We start from the raw sequence: 18532 nt of genomic DNA, 5'->3' as shown, positions 1-18532 counted from the left end.
TTGTATTGTTACGTAACAAGTTTTAAGCAGTGGCTTGCCGGTTGTGTTCGGACGGTATGGATTGGCTTGTTGTCTTTTTTTTGTGCTTTGCTTTTTATTGTTGTCGTCGTACGCAGCCGGGTAACTTTTTCACGTGGGTAACCACCGTGAGTGCGAATTTAGCACTTTACCGAATATTTTCTCGGACCTGCCGCGACAACTGCACCAAGAATGGATAGCCTGTCGGCTGGGAAGCTCACCGGAGCTCAAAAGGAAGAGTTGATGGACCAAGTTAAGCAGCAAATCGCCGTGGCCAATGCTCAGGAGTTATTGCAGGTGACGATGAGCGGTCTAGCTCGCCTCTGCCGGCGGTTAGAAGTGTGTAACAGAAGCAAAGCTTATTGAGCGCAAGTCTATAGGTTTTTTTAGCAGTCTTTTACATGTTCTGTTGCTACTTGCGGCTACGAATTATCGACTGTCAACTTTCCGTGAACCGCTACATGCATGGCACGTGTGTGGTGCTCGTTGTAGAGGTCAACCTAAACAGGCTCGCGCTAACCGCCGACCTCTCTGTTTTGTTTCAGAAAATGACTGAGAAGTGCTTTAAGAAGTGTATATCAAAGCCTGGGACCACTTTGGACAATTCTGAACAGGTGCGTTCACGTTGAAACTGCGTATTTTGCTGGCAGGGACGATGCGGTGTACAGAAAAGAGAACATACACACCCATCCACCGCGCCTGTTCTACAGCTCACGAACGTGGCTGCTGCCGCAGCGTGTCAGATACAACGTGGAAGTGCCGGCGTAGATAGTAGTATAGAGATTACAAGTCAGAGGTGGTCGCAGTACTTCGAAACCTGCAGCTGCTGTCAGACTTCCTCTATTTTTGTTTTTTTCTTCGCAGCGCACCGCTCCTATGCGCTCGAGACAAGTGCAGTTGAGTTTTTACTGCGTGCTGACTGCTTGTTGGGGATGCGGTGGAGGTATATTTCGCAGCTGGTTTGGAACACAAATTGTTCCCTGGGCATTTAAATTGAGAGCCCCAGCTGTTCCGCCTGCCTTTCAGGGACTGCAAAACGAGAGTTTAATGTGTTAATTAGCAAGAACCCGCTCGGTGACTTTTATTTCTTTAGAATAACTTGGCAGTTTGTGCTGTGTTGAAGTATTGGGGGGGCCTTTTTTATTATTCGTAATACCCCGACAGTGAACTTGAATATTCAACAGTGTTTATCTGTTTCTGTTTTCCAGAAATGTATATCTATGTGCATGGATCGTTACATGGACTCTTGGAACATTGTGTCCAGATCATATGGCAGTCGAATTGCAAGAGAAAGAGGACAAATGTGACACTTGGATTGTGGGACATTCAAGGTGCGGCAGTCTACGCACTGCCGAAAACTTTACCCTGCATCAGTTACGCCCCTCTGTTATGAAGGATTGCAACCTCTACTGTGTACATACATGCACGCAGACAGACGCTGTAGATAGCTATGTGGTAGTGACATGTCGTATTTTAATGAAGTGATTGAAACCGTTGATTGAATTGCGTGCCATTAGCACTTGTGCAAGCCATGGCCAACAGTGCACTCGCCGAAGATTTTGTTATTGCCATTTCAGCAGTGCACGGTTGCCGTGGTTTTATAGTGAACTGATTTCGTGACTTTTGCATCTAAAAATCGTGCCAGGCATTTGCACCAACATGGAGAAAGATATTAAATGAAATGATATGTGAGCAGCTGACTCGAGATTTTCTGTGAAGGACTGCAGTTTTGTTCTACAGGCTGTAAACACTGGCACTGCCAAACACTGCTACCCTAATATGAACACAAACTTGCGTGTACGCAGTGAACATTCATAATGTTGGATGCTTTGAATCTTTCTCAGTAGCAGATTGCCTTAATAGGAAAATGAACACCTGAAACACGTTGAACAATAAAGCAGCTGAAAAGAAAAGTGCGACGATGAGAGGATGGCTAAAGGTGTTGCTTGTTACTTGCATCAGTAGAATCCTAATCCGCTCCTTTGGCTGTGCTGAACACATTTGGTCAGTAAAATCGTGGTTTGAGCTAGTTGGTACATCTTCAAAATTTCACCAGCGCTGCGACTAGGAACAAGAACAGTAAGAACAGTGGTCAGTAAGAGGTTGCACCATTGTTCACTGCTGCCCATAGTCATGAATTGTCATCCAATGGGAGAACATTTTCAGATTTTTGAAAAGGAAGGTAAGAAAATTGCACAGGAAAGATACCTACTCTCCAAGATGATTAACTATGCAATTTGTTAGGACCTCTTATGTCCACTATTGCACAGTGGTGCTTTCAACGTTCAGTGGTGGAACTAACTGTTTTTGTAGCAGCTTTTATAGCAGGGAAAGTGGAATTTTGTCAGATATGCTAGCTTTTGGAGCAGTAAAAAATTGCAGTTCATAGCTAACTCAGCTGAAACTGAGTTTCACTGCTAAAAGGGAGTTTTTTTTTTTTTTTTTTTTCAATCAATCATTTTATTTCCTTGGAAAAGGAGGAGTACGGGACAAAGCTCGAACAGCTTGACGAGGTCCCGACCCCGAGTTGTAGCTAAACTTAATATTCTGAAACTGGTAAGCCCTAAACCTAATTGCCATCATCATCATCACTATCAGCCAGCCAGACTATGCCCACTGCAGGATTCACCTTATCTTGTGCCAGCTGCTGCCACCCTATCCCCGCAAACTTCATCTCATCTGCCCACCTAACTTTCTGTCGCTCCCTGCTATGCTTGCCTTCTCTTGAAATCCAGTCCGTTACTCTTAATGACAATCAGTTAACTTTCCTTCGCACTGCATGCCTTGCCCAAGCCCTTTTCTTCTTGATTTCGACTAGGATGTCATTAACCCGCGTTTGTTTCGTGACCACTCAGCCCTCTGCTTCTCTCAACATTAAACCAATCTTTTTGCCTTCCATAGCTCGCTGCAGTCTTGTAATTTGAACCTTTTTTGTTAGCCTCGAGTGGCAAACTGCCATCAATGATCACAGAGAACCTGCCAGATGTGCTCTATCCAATTCCTATTCTAGTTATTTCACTCTGATAATGCAGATCTGCTCCTGTTCTGCTTTACCTAAGTCAGTGATCATGGTTTACAATTCATCCCCCGAATGACTTGGCTAGGCAATGTCACCAGAATTTAAAAAAAAAATTGCCTAAAATGAGCAAATGGAGAAAAAGGTTTCGTTGGAAATCAATTTTTATGTAGGTCAAAAAATGTATGAAAGCAATGTACACAAAATGCAAGAAAAACCGCGAAACTCTAGGAATAAACACTTATAGCGAACAGGTAAAGAAAATCGTAAAATAGTTGAATATATCCAAAATTCGTAATACAAGCACTCGCCATGAACTCGTGCAGAGGTGCGATTTCGTCGGTGAAAGGACTGCACGAGGAGAGACCTTTTCCATAGTTTTAGTGCTGTTTTGAAGCCGCTTGCAGCGACTACATAGGCCACAATAAATCAAGCGCCAAACGCCAGTTAGGTTGGTTTCCCAGTACAGCACCACAAGCACGCAGGAGCGGCAGGTCAAATGCCAGCAAGGGTGGCTTCCCCACATTATGCACAGATATAAGGACACCATGACTGAAGGGACTGTAAAGTGGTCAGTCCACATAGTGCAAGTAGGGAGCCATATTGCTCACGTGATGGCAAGGGAAGAAATGGTTGGTTGTTTGGTTTATGGGGTTTAACGTCCTAAAGCTTAGACTAAGGCTATGAGAGACGCCGTAGCGGAGGGCTCCGGAAATTTAGACCACCTGGGGATCTTTAGCGTGCACTGACATCGCACAGTACACGGGCCTCTAGAATTTCTCCTCCAAAGAAATTCAACCGCCGCGGCCGGGATCGAACCCGCGTCTTTTGGGTCAGCAGCCGAGCACCATAACCACTGAGCCACCATGAGAAAATAATTCAGAACAAGTTTCTTTAATGACAACCATTGGCTGTTTATCAGCGAGGCACATGCTTTGTGTTTGGTAAGCTCTTCAACATTTCCTTTCTTGCAGTGCAAGATGCACGGCATAAGACTTTAAATTAAGTATCTTCATTATCTCCATCGCCGTCCTGGATTCTTGGTTTCGGGGGTGGAAGGGTCAGCATCCGCCAGCCAAAAGCGTCCCTTTTCTTGAGGTTCACTTCTACTTTGGTTCCGAGGTACTGCACCGAACTCTTCTCCACATCGACCACCTGTAGCATGAAGTGAAGAGAGGTAAACTTAACTGGGAGCCTTGAGTCTCTGGCACCTTCTGTAGTAACAGTCAAAAGCCCTAACAACAGAGTAATGTGTCACTGCCCATTACATGCATTTTTACCAGCATAATTCAAAATCATATTGGATGTTTAGCTTTTTACAAAGCAGAATACAAGTTTATTTGAATTAATGATGCAGCTAACGGAACCTATAGCAATGTGCAAACTGCTTACCAATAGCAAAAACACTACCCAGAGTTCAGTAAACATTTGTGTCAATCTTAGCTTGCATCATGCGCCTTCTTCATGACAACTATCATACAGTGAAAGAGGTATAAAAATCGCCTTGCTGCATGAAGCAATGGAAAAGCTGCCCTCAACTGCATAACCACAGGCGTTGCAAAGAAAGATCCAAACCTTGGCTACTTACTCCGTTAAGCACAAATACTTGGTTGAAGATCGCACGGTCTTGCCCAAAGGTAATGTGCAGGTGCAACTTAACCGGGTTTGCCTCCACATATGATTCATCAGGTATGGGCAGCTTGGTGAAGACACTGATCACCACGGAGCTCCCCGTCTGGTACCAGTCGTAACGACAAGATGCCTGTGTTTCCGCAGTCTTCTGCGTAGGCCAAATATATATCTCGTCAGCTGAAAATCCCTCTAAGTCCACAGGACAACAGCCCTGGCATGCTTGTTACATTAATCTTCCCTCAGAATCCACTCTGCTGCCTGAAGCTAAGGGGCTATCAGTTACCTGCTCTTTGCATTATATGGCCTGCCCATGTCCATTTCCTATTCTTGATTCTAGGTAGATTTGACCCGGGACATAATTAACTTGCTTTTGTCCCTAACCCACTTTGCTCTCCTCCTGTCTCTTGATGTAACCTGTATAATTTTCTTTTCCATAACTTGCTGCACTGTGCGCAATTTCATTTCAAGCCTTTTTGTTAACTTCCAAACTGCTATCCGATTGACGAGCAGTGGCAAGATAGAACTATACACTTTACTCATTCCTTGTCTTCACTGGTCATGTTAAATTCCGAGGTCTTTACAGCAGCACCATGGGTGCTTGACCTCAAGTTCAGATCAGCTGTTATATAATGTAAACCGGACTAATGGCCACTATAACTGATATGCATTGCTGCTGTACTAGTGCATAAAAAAGATTGCCGTCACTCATGCTCCAGATACAACAATTTGCAGTGCATGTACTACGAGGTGGTGCTACCTGCACTTTTGAATACAATGGCACCTTTAGTACTCCCAGTTTTCCGACTGGTAGCTGCACTTTGGCGACATTCCCAAAATATGCTCCTTTCCTTTCTTCTCCAACTTTACCTTTCCTTGCTCCTGCACCGTTCATGCTGCGCTGTTTAACACCAGCATGGTTAGCAGTTGTATCTACTTTTTTGTAAAGATTGTCCTCGTGAGCCTACTTGTCAATACCTTTTTGATCCACGTGTGGCTCCCTGAAGTGCAGCCTTGCTGCTCCAGGAAGTTGGCAAAATCTGATGTCTTTCGTTGGCAGCAGGTCCAGTACTTCATCCTGCAGTTGCAACACGAAGGGCAGGGTTAGGATCGAGAAAAGTAGGCCGAATAGAAGCTTGCGCCTGGTTTCAAATCCCATCACAAATCTGAAGAATGTATGAAGAACCGGAGAGAAAGGCACTTGCCCTTCGTGAAATATTGGGAAGCCCGAATGGTACAGACAGGTCTCCAGGTTGCTGTGTTCACCCTGGTATGTCTGAAAAAGTGACAGGCATAAGCAACCTTTCAACATGCCAAAATTAAAAGCACAAAAACCCACTGGAGTACGAATTTTCGAGAAAAATATCTTGCACTTGTAGATTTTTGTGTGTATAGCAGTCTCATCTTCAGTGAGGAATGGAATTGCAGCAGGAGAGTTTTAGATAACCTGTGCTGCAGTAATCTTGCTTAACCATTTGTAGTCATTAGCCAGGTTCCCACAAAACACTGAAGTGTGATGGTACCGTATCGGGAAGTACCCTCCAAGCTCTTGCATCTATAACAAAACCCCAGTTCTTCCTTGTTGGATATGCAGAGTCTCCTAAGGGCATTTTTTGCAGGTTTCCTTTCTTGCCAATGCAAGCACGAAGTGAGCCAGCTCTCTTTGGCACCGTGGCCATCGCACAATGTTTTCATCACTTATGTTATATATAAAGGGCTCAAGCCAGTTCCGTGACAATGCAGGTGATTCTAGTAATAAGGGCAACTGTGATGATAAAGGTGCCAGAAAAGAGATGGCATTTTACTGCAACACGTGCAGCAAGTGCACTAGACTCTGCCAAAGAGAATGCTTTCAGTGAATCCATTGAGAACTGAAACTTAAAAGGACCAAAACATGTTGGGGGCTTGCAAATTGTTCGTGAAAAGCATAGGGGTTCTTTGCTACTGTACTATCACAAAACGTATTGTTCACAACTGCTCTCCAGAGTGCTTTACAAACAAAACATGCAGAAACAGTACGTAAAAGGACATGTCAGCTCATTTATTTACAGTACTGGTCTGGACCGACCACTTACCTACATGCCACAAGATGTACCGCAGTACTCGGCACAGAAACTCCACAGTAAGCAACATGTATCAATGAAGAACTACGCCAAATTTAGTGCATTAAAAGACAGACACAATATTGGCAATCGCAATAAAACATATAAAACTGGTAGAGGAGCTCCCCGTTGGCATTAAAGGGTCAGTCTACTGAATTTTATCGACCATATTTTCTTTGCGGCAACCGATAGCTCTTTACTCAAATTACCGTTTAACCAGCTGTGGTGCCAAGGAGTGCGGTAGAACATTTTAAAATAGAATTTATTAATGTAGGAACACATCTGTATGAGATGGTAGTCTCATCTGGCAACCATCTGGATTTCCGCCGAGCGGCGACAAACATGGCGGCGCCCGTCGAAGCCGGACCTCTCGCTTCGGACTGAATTCTCGTTGTTGCTGCCTTTTTCAGTGCGTTCACTGGCCATAAATGGGGCGCCTGTCTTTCGCTTCGTCTCATCTCGCCTATAAGAAAACATGTAAGAGATAAATTTGCTTTATTTTAATAATTAGAGTGACGATTCTGCCGCTCCTAGGCTTAAGTGAAGAGTCGGTTTGTTTACAGCAATGATTCCCGTCCTGACGACCAGATGGCGCCACCATAGGCTGTTTATTTTTGCGTCTCTGCTAGCATACGCTGAACTAAAAGTGGGAATGTGCCTGCGTTTTGCGTACGTGTAACTATAAATATTCATGAGAGAAGCCAACAGCCACAGAAACCAAGGAGCACAGGGGATTTTTTAATATATATATATATTTTGTGGTGTTTATCAAGTAAGAATATTATTGTCGCTTAAAGATAATTGATTAGAAAAGCAGAAGAAAAAACAACCACATGCCGCCGGTGGGATCCGAACCCACGACCTCCGAATTACGCGTCCGGTGCTCTACCTCTGAGCTACGGCGACGGCTGTCAAACCTTCTGCTTTCGGGGGTATTTATGTTTACAAATAACCTAACCTTGAGAGTGTTCATCAGCGCCACCCACGTTTGGAAGCGGCGGACGTGGAACGTCCTGAGTTACCGCTGGTGTGACGTAGAACGCCATCGAACGGCGAGGGTGGAAGCTGTGTGAGAACCCTCTTATGCTTCCTATGGCATCAAGGCTGCCAGAATCGAGGCCCTCGCTAAGCAATTAAGCAAACAAGGGAAGGGGAATGAGGGGCTCGTTATAAATATGAGAGAAGCCAACAGCCACAGAAACCAAGGAGCACAGGGGATTTTTTAATATATATATATATTTTGTGGTGTTGATCAAGTAAGAATATTATTGTCGCTTAAAGATAATTGATTAGAAAAGCAGAAGAAAAAACAACCACATGCCGCCGGTGGGATCCGAACCCACGACCTCCGAATTACGCGTCCGGTGCTCTACCTCTGAGCTACGGCGACGGCTGTCAAACCTTCTGCTTTCGGGGGTATTTATGTTTACAAATAACCTAACCTTGAGAGTGTTCATCAGCGCCACCCACGTTTGGAAGCGGCGGACGTGGAACGTCCTGAGTTACCGCTGGTGTGACGTAGAACGCCATCGAACGGCGAGGGTGGAAGCTGTGTGAGAACCCTCTTATGCTTCCTATGGCATCAAGGCTGCCAGAATCGAGGCCCTCGCTAAGCAATTAAGCAAACAAGGGAAGGGGAATGAGGGGCTCGTTATAAATATGAGAGAAGCCAACAGCCACAGAAACCAAGGAGCACAGGGGATTTTTTAATATATATATATATTTTGTGGTGTTGATCAAGTAAGAATATTATTGTCGCTTAAAGATAATTGATTAGAAAAGCAGAAGAAAAAACAACCACATGCCGCCGGTGGGATCCGAACCCACGACCTCCGAATTACGCGTCCGGTGCTCTACCTCTGAGCTACGGCGACGGCTGTCAAACCTTCTGCTTTCGGGGGTATTTATGTTTACAAATAACCTAACCTTGAGAGTGTTCATCAGCGCCACCCACGTTTGGAAGCGGCGGACGTGGAACGTCCTGAGTTACCGCTGGTGTGACGTAGAACACCATCGAACGGCGAGGGTGGAAGCTGTGTGAGAACCCTCTTATGCTTCCTATGGCATCAAGGCTGCCAGAATCGAGGCCCTCGCTAAGCAATTAAGCAAACAAGGGAAGGGGAATGAGGGGCTCGTTATAAATATGAGAGAAGCCAACAGCCACAGAAACCAAGGAGCACAGGGGATTTTTTAATATATATATATATTTTGTGGTGTTGATCAAGTAAGAATATTATTGTCGCTTAAAGATAATTGATTAGAAAAGCAGAAGAAAAAACAACCAAATGCCGCCGGTGGGATCCGAACCCACGACCTCCGAATTACGCGTCCGGTGCTCTACCTCTGAGCTACGGCGACGGCTGTCAAACCTTCTGCTTTCGGGGGTATTTATGTTTACAAATAACCTAACCTTGAGAGTGTTCATCAGCGCCACCCACGTTTGGAAGCGGCGGACGTGGAACGTCCTGAGTTACCGCTGGTGTGACGTAGAACGCCATCGAACGGCGAGGGTGGAAGCTGTGTGAGAACCCTCTTATGCTTCCTATGGCATCAAGGCTGCCAGAATCGAGGCCCTCGCTAAGCAATTAAGCAAACAAGGGAAGGGGAATGAGGGGCTCGTTATAAATATGAGAGAAGCCAACAGCCACAGAAACCAAGGAGCACAGGGGATTTTTTAATATATATATATATTTTGTGGTGTTGATCAAGTAAGAATATTATTGTCGCTTAAAGATAATTGATTAGAAAAGCAGAAGAAAAAACAACCACATGCCGCCGGTGGGATCCGAACCCACGACCTCCGAATTACGCGTCCGGTGCTCTACCTCTGAGCTACGGCGACGGCTGTCAAACCTTCTGCTTTCGGGGGTATTTATGTTTACAAATAACCTAACCTTGAGAGTGTTCATCAGCGCCACCCACGTTTGGAAGCGGCGGACGTGGAACGTCCTGAGTTACCGCTGGTGTGACGTAGAACGCCATCGAACGGCGAGGGTGGAAGCTGTGTGAGAACCCTCTTATGCTTCCTATGGCATCAAGGCTGCCAGAATCGAGGCCCTCGCTAAGCAATTAAGCAAACAAGGGAAGGGGAATGAGGGGCTCGTTATAAATATGAGAGAAGCCAACAGCCACAGAAACCAAGGAGCACAGGGGATTTTTTAATATATATATATATTTTGTGGTGTTGATCAAGTAAGAATATTATTGTCGCTTAAAGATAATTGATTAGAAAAGCAGAAGAAAAAACAACCACATGCCGCCGGTGGGATCCGAACCCACGACCTCCGAATTACGCGTCCGGTGCTCTACCTCTGAGCTACGGCGACGGCTGTCAAACCTTCTGCTTTCGGGGGTATTTATGTTTACAAATAACCTAACCTTGAGAGTGTTCATCAGCGCCACCCACGTTTGGAAGCGGCGGACGTGGAACGTCCTGAGTTACCGCTGGTGTGACGTAGAACGCCATCGAACGGCGAGGGTGGAAGCTGTGTGAGAACCCTCTTATGCTTCCTATGGCATCAAGGCTGCCAGAATCGAGGCCCTCGCTAAGCAATTAAGCAAACAAGGGAAGGGGAATGAGGGGCTCGTTATAAATATGAGAGAAGCCAACAGCCACAGAAACCAAGGAGCACAGGGGATTTTTTAATATATATATATATTTTGTGGTGTTGATCAAGTAAGAATATTATTGTCGCTTAAAGATAATTGATTAGAAAAGCAGAAGAAAAAACAACCAAATGCCGCCGGTGGGATCCGAACCCACGACCTCCGAATTACGCGTCCGGTGCTCTACCTCTGAGCTACGGCGACGGCTGTCAAACCTTCTGCTTTCGGGGGTATTTATGTTTACAAATAACCTAACCTTGAGAGTGTTCATCAGCGCCACCCACGTTTGGAAGCGGCGGACGTGGAACGTCCTGAGTTACCGCTGGTGTGACGTAGAACGCCATCGAACGGCGAGGGTGGAAGCTGTGTGAGAACCCTCTTATGCTTCCTATGGCATCAAGGCTGCCAGAATCGAGGCCCTCGCTAAGCAATTAAGCAAACAAGGGAAGGGGAATGAGGGGCTCGTTATAAATATGAGAGAAGCCAACAGCCACAGAAACCAAGGAGCACAGGGGATTTTTTAATATATATATATATTTTGTGGTGTTGATCAAGTAAGAATATTATTGTCGCTTAAAGATAATTGATTAGAAAAGCAGAAGAAAAAACAACCACATGCCGCCGGTGGGATCCGAACCCACGACCTCCGAATTACGCGTCCGGTGCTCTACCTCTGAGCTACGGCGACGGCTGTCAAACCTTCTGCTTTCGGGGGTATTTATGTTTACAAATAACCTAACCTTGAGAGTGTTCATCAGCGCCACCCACGTTTGGAAGCGGCGGACGTGGAACGTCCTGAGTTACCGCTGGTGTGACGTAGAACGCCATCGAACGGCGAGGGTGGAAGCTGTGTGAGAACCCTCTTATGCTTCCTATGGCATCAAGGCTGCCAGAATCGAGGCCCTCGCTAAGCAATTAAGCAAACAAGGGAAGGGGAATGAGGGGCTCGTTATAAATATGAGAGAAGCCAACAGCCACAGAAACCAAGGAGCACAGGGGATTTTTTAATATATATATATATTTTGTGGTGTTGATCAAGTAAGAATATTATTGTCGCTTAAAGATAATTGATTAGAAAAGCAGAAGAAAAAACAACCACATGCCGCCGGTGGGATCCGAACCCACGACCTCCGAATTACGCGTCCGGTGCTCTACCTCTGAGCTACGGCGACGGCTGTCAAACCTTCTGCTTTCGGGGGTATTTATGTTTACAAATAACCTAACCTTGAGAGTGTTCATCAGCGCCACCCACGTTTGGAAGCGGCGGACGTGGAACGTCCTGAGTTACCGCTGGTGTGACGTAGAACGCCATCGAACGGCGAGGGTGGAAGCTGTGTGAGAACCCTCTTATGCTTCCTATGGCATCAAGGCTGCCAGAATCGAGGCCCTCGCTAAGCAATTAAGCAAACAAGGGAAGGGGAATGAGGGGCTCGTTATAAATATGAGAGAAGCCAACAGCCACAGAAACCAAGGAGCACAGGGGATTTTTTAATATATATATATATTTTGTGGTGTTGATCAAGTAAGAATATTATTGTCGCTTAAAGATAATTGATTAGAAAAGCAGAAGAAAAAACAACCACATGCCGCCGGTGGGATCCGAACCCACGACCTCCGAATTACGCGTCCGGTGCTCTACCTCTGAGCTACGGCGACGGCTGTCAAACCTTCTGCTTTCGGGGGTATTTATGTTTACAAATAACCTAACCTTGAGAGTGTTCATCAGCGCCACCCACGTTTGGAAGCGGCGGACGTGGAACGTCCTGAGTTACCGCTGGTGTGACGTAGAACGCCATCGAACGGCGAGGGTGGAAGCTGTGTGAGAACCCTCTTATGCTTCCTATGGCATCAAGGCTGCCAGAATCGAGGCCCTCGCTAAGCAATTAAGCAAACAAGGGAAGGGGAATGAGGGGCTCGTTATAAATATGAGAGAAGCCAACAGCCACAGAAACCAATCACATATTCATGTGATTTACAGAAAAAGTGAGCGGTACGCCTTCTACAGTTTACTAGAACAAAACGTGCATTTCTCTGACATTGGGGCATACAAATTGTACGTAGTATATTCACTTATGCTTCTACAAAAAAAGACTACCACTTTCTTGAACAAAATGAACGTTTGGGGTCGCCACCATGCTTTTTTACGCGACTTTTAACGCCGAAATAAAATATAAATTCCTGCCTAAACCGGGCACAGACCCCTCGTTATTGATGTTATAGGGTGCCAACTACCAGAATATGCCATTATTTATACACTCATCTCGGTGAGTAGACTGACCCTTTAAAGTTATGTTTAAGTGATCCATGTGAAGCTTCTTATTGGAAGCTGCTCTCAAAGATAGCAACTCTAGCCCAAAAAGGGCCCCATTCTTAGCCAACTAACATGAGACAGGTGACATACGAGTCGAAAGAGTTTGTGCAAATGAATACAAAATGTTATTGTAATACAATTATCTTAATGTTTACCTTTTCATATCAAAACAAAGAAAAACATGCAAGCTCTATTTTTCAAACCTGTCCGATAGTCTACTCTCCTTAAGGTGGATTGATGGGTTGGATTTGTATAATCACATATGACAACCCAATGGAAGGTGCTGGTGCATTCTAGAAGGTGACGACTCATGCATGCCATATGGGGGCAATGGAATCTGTTGCAACCGGAGTTTTGATTGGAAAAATCAAAAGAACGATAGACACTCATTGTAGACACCACATTACACAACCTAAATGCTGTCGCGTTTTCTTCTTTAAGAATGTAGTTAAAGAAGCAGACGTCAGCCCTCATAGATGTCCTCCTATTGTAGCTGCTTGCAACAGATTGTTGGACAAAAGCAACTACAGCAGCAGATGCAGTAAGAATAAAAGCCAGCTTGCTGGAAATAGGTAATTTTCATTGAAATGGGTGATAATGGGCAAATGCCTTACTAGGAAGATAATAGCCCCAGTTTCCAGTAAAAAACTAATTGAAAAGGAAGGTTACAAGTGGAGGAGAGAGCATTGTTTAATGCCCTGTCGCTCTTTTCAGACAGAATGCTTGGAAAAAGATTTTTGAACGAACATGGCGGTTTTAGCAGCGCCTAACCACCCGAACTGGGCCAATGACAGTTCACGATTGTTTGACAAAGCACATATGCGCACACTTGAGACTGTCCTTTGTGCATGCATGCACCGTTTGCTAAGGTCAATCAGCCCGGTAACAAAGTTCCTTCACAACCACCACTCTTGCAAATGAGAAACAACTTACCTGCCGACATCCAGGATTCTTGCAGGTCGTGCCAACTGTCACGACGGTTTCGGCTGAAAGTTAAAACAAGGACTGTTTGAAACTGCCTTTGAAAGGCTGAGGACTGAACCCTTACCTTCAGTTTCAGCAACATCTGCCTTCTTCTCCAAGGAAAGCTTGTTCAGGAGAGGAGTTAAACTTGAGCCGACCGAGCTCCTTAGCCGCACCATTGGGTCATTCTCATCAGGTCTGACCACGGGAATTATCTTTGCACGTGGTGGTGGGTTCTCTGGTTTGGGAGGCTGAAACCGCAAAGCAAGCGCTAGTTACAGGGCAGTAAATGGATGGCCCTCTGAAAGCAATGTCCTAAAATGCTTATGCAAAATAATTTGCAAGCCCTATAGTGGCAAGGCACTTTATTAGGCGGCTAAACTGAAAAAGCAAAAGGCCAATGACACCAAGTAGCGTGTAAGAAAGATTTAGCATGTCTTGATATAGCGCTACATTGCACTCAGAGCAGTAGATGGAGTCCAATTACATTTATGGTTAGGTTTGATTGAGTGAACTGGCATTTTTATTTTTTTCAGACAGTTTCATTCACCCAGTTTGCAGTGAAGCATGAGTAAGGAAACATAGCAGAACTTTCTAATATACTCGAAGCGCTTCTACTTTTATACATTTTTCTCACATGTGATGGTTCTGTTGAAGCACTGAACAGGCATCAAGTGCACAGTGAGCAGTATGCCAACTTAAAGAGGCACTTACAACTCGTACTAACCATATATTCTTTTCTGCAACCAAAAGCGCCTTGCCTAAATAAACGTATCCCCGGCTACGAGGCTGACAAATATGGCAAAACAATTAAAAATACAATTTTTCAATATGGAAATGTTGCTTTCCCGTGGTAGTCGGCATCTGCAAACACCGACACAGAGAAGACGACTTGCCTTCTGCCAACACAATATGAGATGCACACGTTTTCCCAAGAATACAGTTTATTGCACTAAAGCAGAACTACCGATAAAATATGCCTGGTGATATTTACTGCAGATGTCCACAACCACTTCTAGCTGGTAGCAGCATTGCCAAAGGCAGCGCTCCTGTCAGCATAGCGGCAGCCAGCCTTTTCAAAATATTTTAAGGAACAATAAAAAAGCAGGGTTAAAAACCACACAAGAGACAGTGACAACCTTCAAGAAAAAAAAATTGGTGCTCATAGCTTTTTCTAATAAATATAATTCTTTGTACTGCACTCAGTCCCATTAACGTGAAAGTATTACTAGCCTCATTACAAGAAAAAGCCGGCGGTGTGTGCGTGTGCTTGCAGGTGGTGCAGAAAATCCCAGCGATGGCAAAAAAAAAATAGGCTTACGTCATCCAGTACGACTGTACGACTCGCAGCAAGCCGAGCATCGGCACCTCAGACGATCGTATACATGTCGTTCGTGTATATATGCCCATCACTGGCCGACCTCCATGTGACACCATTTTTCCCAACATTTGTAACAAAACTGACGCAACTGTATGTCGCACAGTGTTCCGAGCGGGTGTCATACAATTTCTCGTTGCCAATTTTTTTCAAAATGTAGTATGTCCACTCGAGGCGATGTAGCCCGAATGCCAGCTGAACGATGAAGTTTGAAGGCAGTGTGGTTCTACCACTGGCTCTGGCTTCCTTTGCCAACTTAAAAGAACAGTGAGGACAACACCACCCAATTAGTGTTCTTGTTAGTTGAAGTGGATTTCTGGCTCTTTCTGGGTATGCAAACATTTATTTGGCACAGCTGAGAAAACTGATTTGGTTTATTGGTTTATCGGGGCTTAACGTCCCAAAGGGACTCGGGCTATGAGGGACGCCGTAGTGAAGGGCTCCAGAAATTTCGACCACCTGCGGTTCTTTAACATGCACTGACATCGCACAGTATATGGACCTCTAGAATTTCGCCTCCATCGAAATTTGGCGACTGGAATCGAACCCGCATCTTTCCAATCAGCAGCCGAGAGCCATATCCACTGAGCCACAGCGGCGGGGAGGGGGGGAACTGAATTTAAGAATTTTGCCGTTACTTAATTCAAACTCATCATGTCTTCATCAAGGACTTCCTGCCGCTATTTTGAAGTGAATGGCAGTGTAAACTACCCTCTGGAATCTGCGCCAAAAATTCAGTGTTGATGCAAGCAGTTTACTTGTGGAACTGACCAGTGCATTTCGTTCTTTCTAGCTTAGAAAAGTTCCATTTTAGGCGAGAGTGGTCTATTTGTTGTTAGAATGCCATGGTCTTTCAATACAGGCCAACTTCAATTCGTCCTTAGTGTACCTTTGAAATACTAATTCCAGCCAAAACCATGAGTTCTGCCTTAATATCATCACTGTTGGGAAAGATCTAACAGAATATGCCAATACTTTTACACTAGTCTCCAACAGAAGGCTGTCCTTTAACAATTTACGGACAGAGACCATGGTTCTTCGCATTGCTCAATGACTGTGTCCCATGAGAAACGAGGCAGGATTGTTGTGTTAGTAGCAGGCAACATCCATGCATAAACTGTGCCTCAAGCAGCCGAACAGCACAGGCAAATGCTTTGTTTCTTAACAGCACACCACCTTGATTTGGCTAATGAAACCATGCAATGGCAAGTATTTCCTCATTTAATTAATGAGGGTGTCTAGTTTAGCGCTCAAGTGTGTCTTACCACATGGCAGACACTGCACCACTGAACAAATGGCGACACAAGGCATTAATAGTTCTGGGAACCTAGTATATGTGGACGAAAGTCAGAACCTGTCAAGGAACAGCGACCAAGATAAGCGGTGCCCCCATTAAAAAACAGGTGTTCCTGTCAAGGGAAAGAGGATCAAAAGTATGAAGTAAACACAAAGTACTGCACCTCAACTTGGGCCTCATTTTCAATATCGGCTTTCCTTTCTGGTTTCGGCGACTCCGGGGGCTTCTGGTCTTGATGGTAAGATTTGACACAGCCCTGAAATAAGAGCATTAAATGCACATAAAGACTTCGATAATGGTAACCTCCAAAATTTAAAAATAAAAGGTATTTGTCGTGCATCAAGAAGGCACTCCTGAGCAGCAAGCTTTCGTTTATCGTAACCATCCACAATGTCCTCTGGCTGCGCTCTTAACTTCCATTTCGTCTCAAGCACCACTATCAGTCCTGGAAAAACGGGCGGCTTACCTTTATATTTAGGAACTCGGTGAAATCCGTGGTCCTAGTTTTACAGCATGACCAACTTTTGTAGGCGTCATGGAACACAGGCTTTCCCGGGTGGTGTACGCAAGCATCTGAGGCAGCAGCATTAACACACAAAGAGAATCCGTGTAAACGTTCCGCAGGATAACATAATTATAACTGATTCCACAAGTCACCGTCTCAACTAATCCACAGCTTTTAAACTGAGCCATAGGCGAAGGCAAAGCGAGTTCATTCAAAGCACACGTCGTGCTGACAAGGGTGCTCCATACAAAACCATATAAGCACAATGACGTATTTTGTTTTTCAGTGTTTTGAGCACGGCACCTACGCGCGTCACGCTAATAGTGGCCTCACCTGGAGCGTTCTCGCTTGGGTCGAACTTTTTGAGGCACCCCTTGTTGTAGCACTGCACTAAAGTCTTGGGCATGACTTGACTGCTGCGCAGCGATTGCTGCGGAAGATGGAACGCAGTGGTCACTTAAGCACGACGCATTTGAAAAACTAGATTTTTGTGCGCACTGTAAACGAAACTATTTACAAATAGTTTCGGTGTTAGGGGAAGCACAAGAGATTCTATGAACTTGTTTTCCACATATCACCGTATCACGGATCACACAACACCGGAAAGCCCCTCCCGCGTCTAGACGATTTAGCTCGTATTAAACGCGTCGGGTGACAGTACACCTCGCTCAACAACAGACAAGTGAATGGAAATCTGGTGTCGGGTAGTGCGTGAGGTATGAGCCTGAAGTCACGCCGAAAATTCGAAAGAACTTTCTAGAAGGAGGCACCGGCTAGAGCGGCTCCCTTGGGGCCATGGCTTGGCAGCGTGGTCCCACAGTGGAACAACCCTCGGCCGACGCTGAACGTATACACTGGTTTCAAATACAGCTTAACGCAGTACAGCAAAAGTCAGGGATCAAAGACACTTACCCACGGAAGAACACGCCGGCCGAGCTACAACCACAACTGAGCACGCTACAGCTGAAAAAGCCGACACAAAACATCAACAACAAATTTATGTGACGTAACGACGATGACGTAACGAACAATCATGATGATGATGCCAAACCCGAGCCCACGACCGCCGCGACCACCGCGGCGATGTGAATGAGCTCTCGAACATTTCAAACATTTGGACAAAGCCAAAGCGGTTTTTCCTGTCGCTTAGCGCAGCCCACCAAGGCTGGTGCAGCGCAGTTTTCGTAAAGAAAGAAAGAAAAAAAAAATTGAGGTGGCATTAAGCGACTAAATAAATTAGCCTTGAGGTATGACGCGATAGCCTTAGAGGGTCCCTGGTCCCTCCAGCTGTCTGAGCATGTGGCTAGGGTTTTTTTTTTTTTTTTATTCGAGCTGTTTGCCATCAGGCATAATGAAAAAGGAAAGAAAGTTATAAAAAGGAGTGCAAACAGGCTAGGGTTCACTTTGCGTTTCACTTCGCAGACATGGTCGTAAATCACAGGGAGACCTCACATCACTCCTGGCGCAGTGGTGCAGCGTTTAGGCGAAACACAAAATGCGCCAAAATTATTCCGGCTCTTTCTTCTTTTCCTCACATATCTTCCTACCTTCCCACACGGCGCGCAGTTGAGGTGTCCACCGAGAACCCGACCACGGCGGCCGCGTTTCGATGGAAGCGAAACACAAAAGGCGCCCCTGCGTGCTGTGCGATTTCAGTGCACGTTAAAGATCCCCAGATGGTCGAAATTATTCCGGTATGGCACCACT

General features: G+C 45.3%; 2 protein-coding genes across 2 annotated transcripts; one reads left to right on the top strand and one right to left on the bottom strand.

Annotated features, from left to right (window-relative positions):
• Positions 1 to 80: 80 nt before the first annotated feature.
• LOC149358733 (mitochondrial import inner membrane translocase subunit Tim13-B-like) lies at positions 81 to 1710 on the top strand. The gene is made up of 3 exons (XM_089570904.1): positions 81 to 315; positions 564 to 632; positions 1227 to 1710. Exons 1-3 carry the CDS (start codon positions 211 to 213, stop codon positions 1323 to 1325), a joined length of 273 nt encoding a protein of 90 aa, XP_089427030.1. The 5' UTR covers positions 81 to 210; the 3' UTR covers positions 1326 to 1710.
• A 2202-nt stretch (positions 1711 to 3912) lies between these two features.
• Positions 3913 to 17897, bottom strand: mora (cysteine and histidine rich domain containing protein). The gene is made up of 10 exons (XM_089570902.1): positions 17738 to 17897; positions 17159 to 17255; positions 16787 to 16893; positions 16484 to 16576; positions 13731 to 13896; positions 13616 to 13668; positions 5869 to 5939; positions 5642 to 5741; positions 4623 to 4814; positions 3913 to 4189 (listed from the first exon to the last, which is right to left on the bottom strand). Exons 2-10 carry the CDS (start codon positions 17229 to 17231, stop codon positions 4037 to 4039), a joined length of 1008 nt encoding a protein of 335 aa, XP_089427028.1. The 5' UTR covers positions 17232 to 17255; positions 17738 to 17897; the 3' UTR covers positions 3913 to 4036.
• Between the last annotated feature and the right edge of the window lie 635 nt (positions 17898 to 18532).

The sequence above is a fragment of the Amblyomma mixtum genome, chromosome 2 (genome assembly GCF_055824585.1).
Source record: "Amblyomma mixtum isolate Tamu chromosome 2, ASM5582458v1, whole genome shotgun sequence".
Lineage (NCBI taxonomy): Eukaryota > Metazoa > Arthropoda > Arachnida > Ixodida > Ixodidae > Amblyomma > Amblyomma mixtum.
This window is presented reverse-complemented; position numbering and strand designations above follow the sequence as displayed.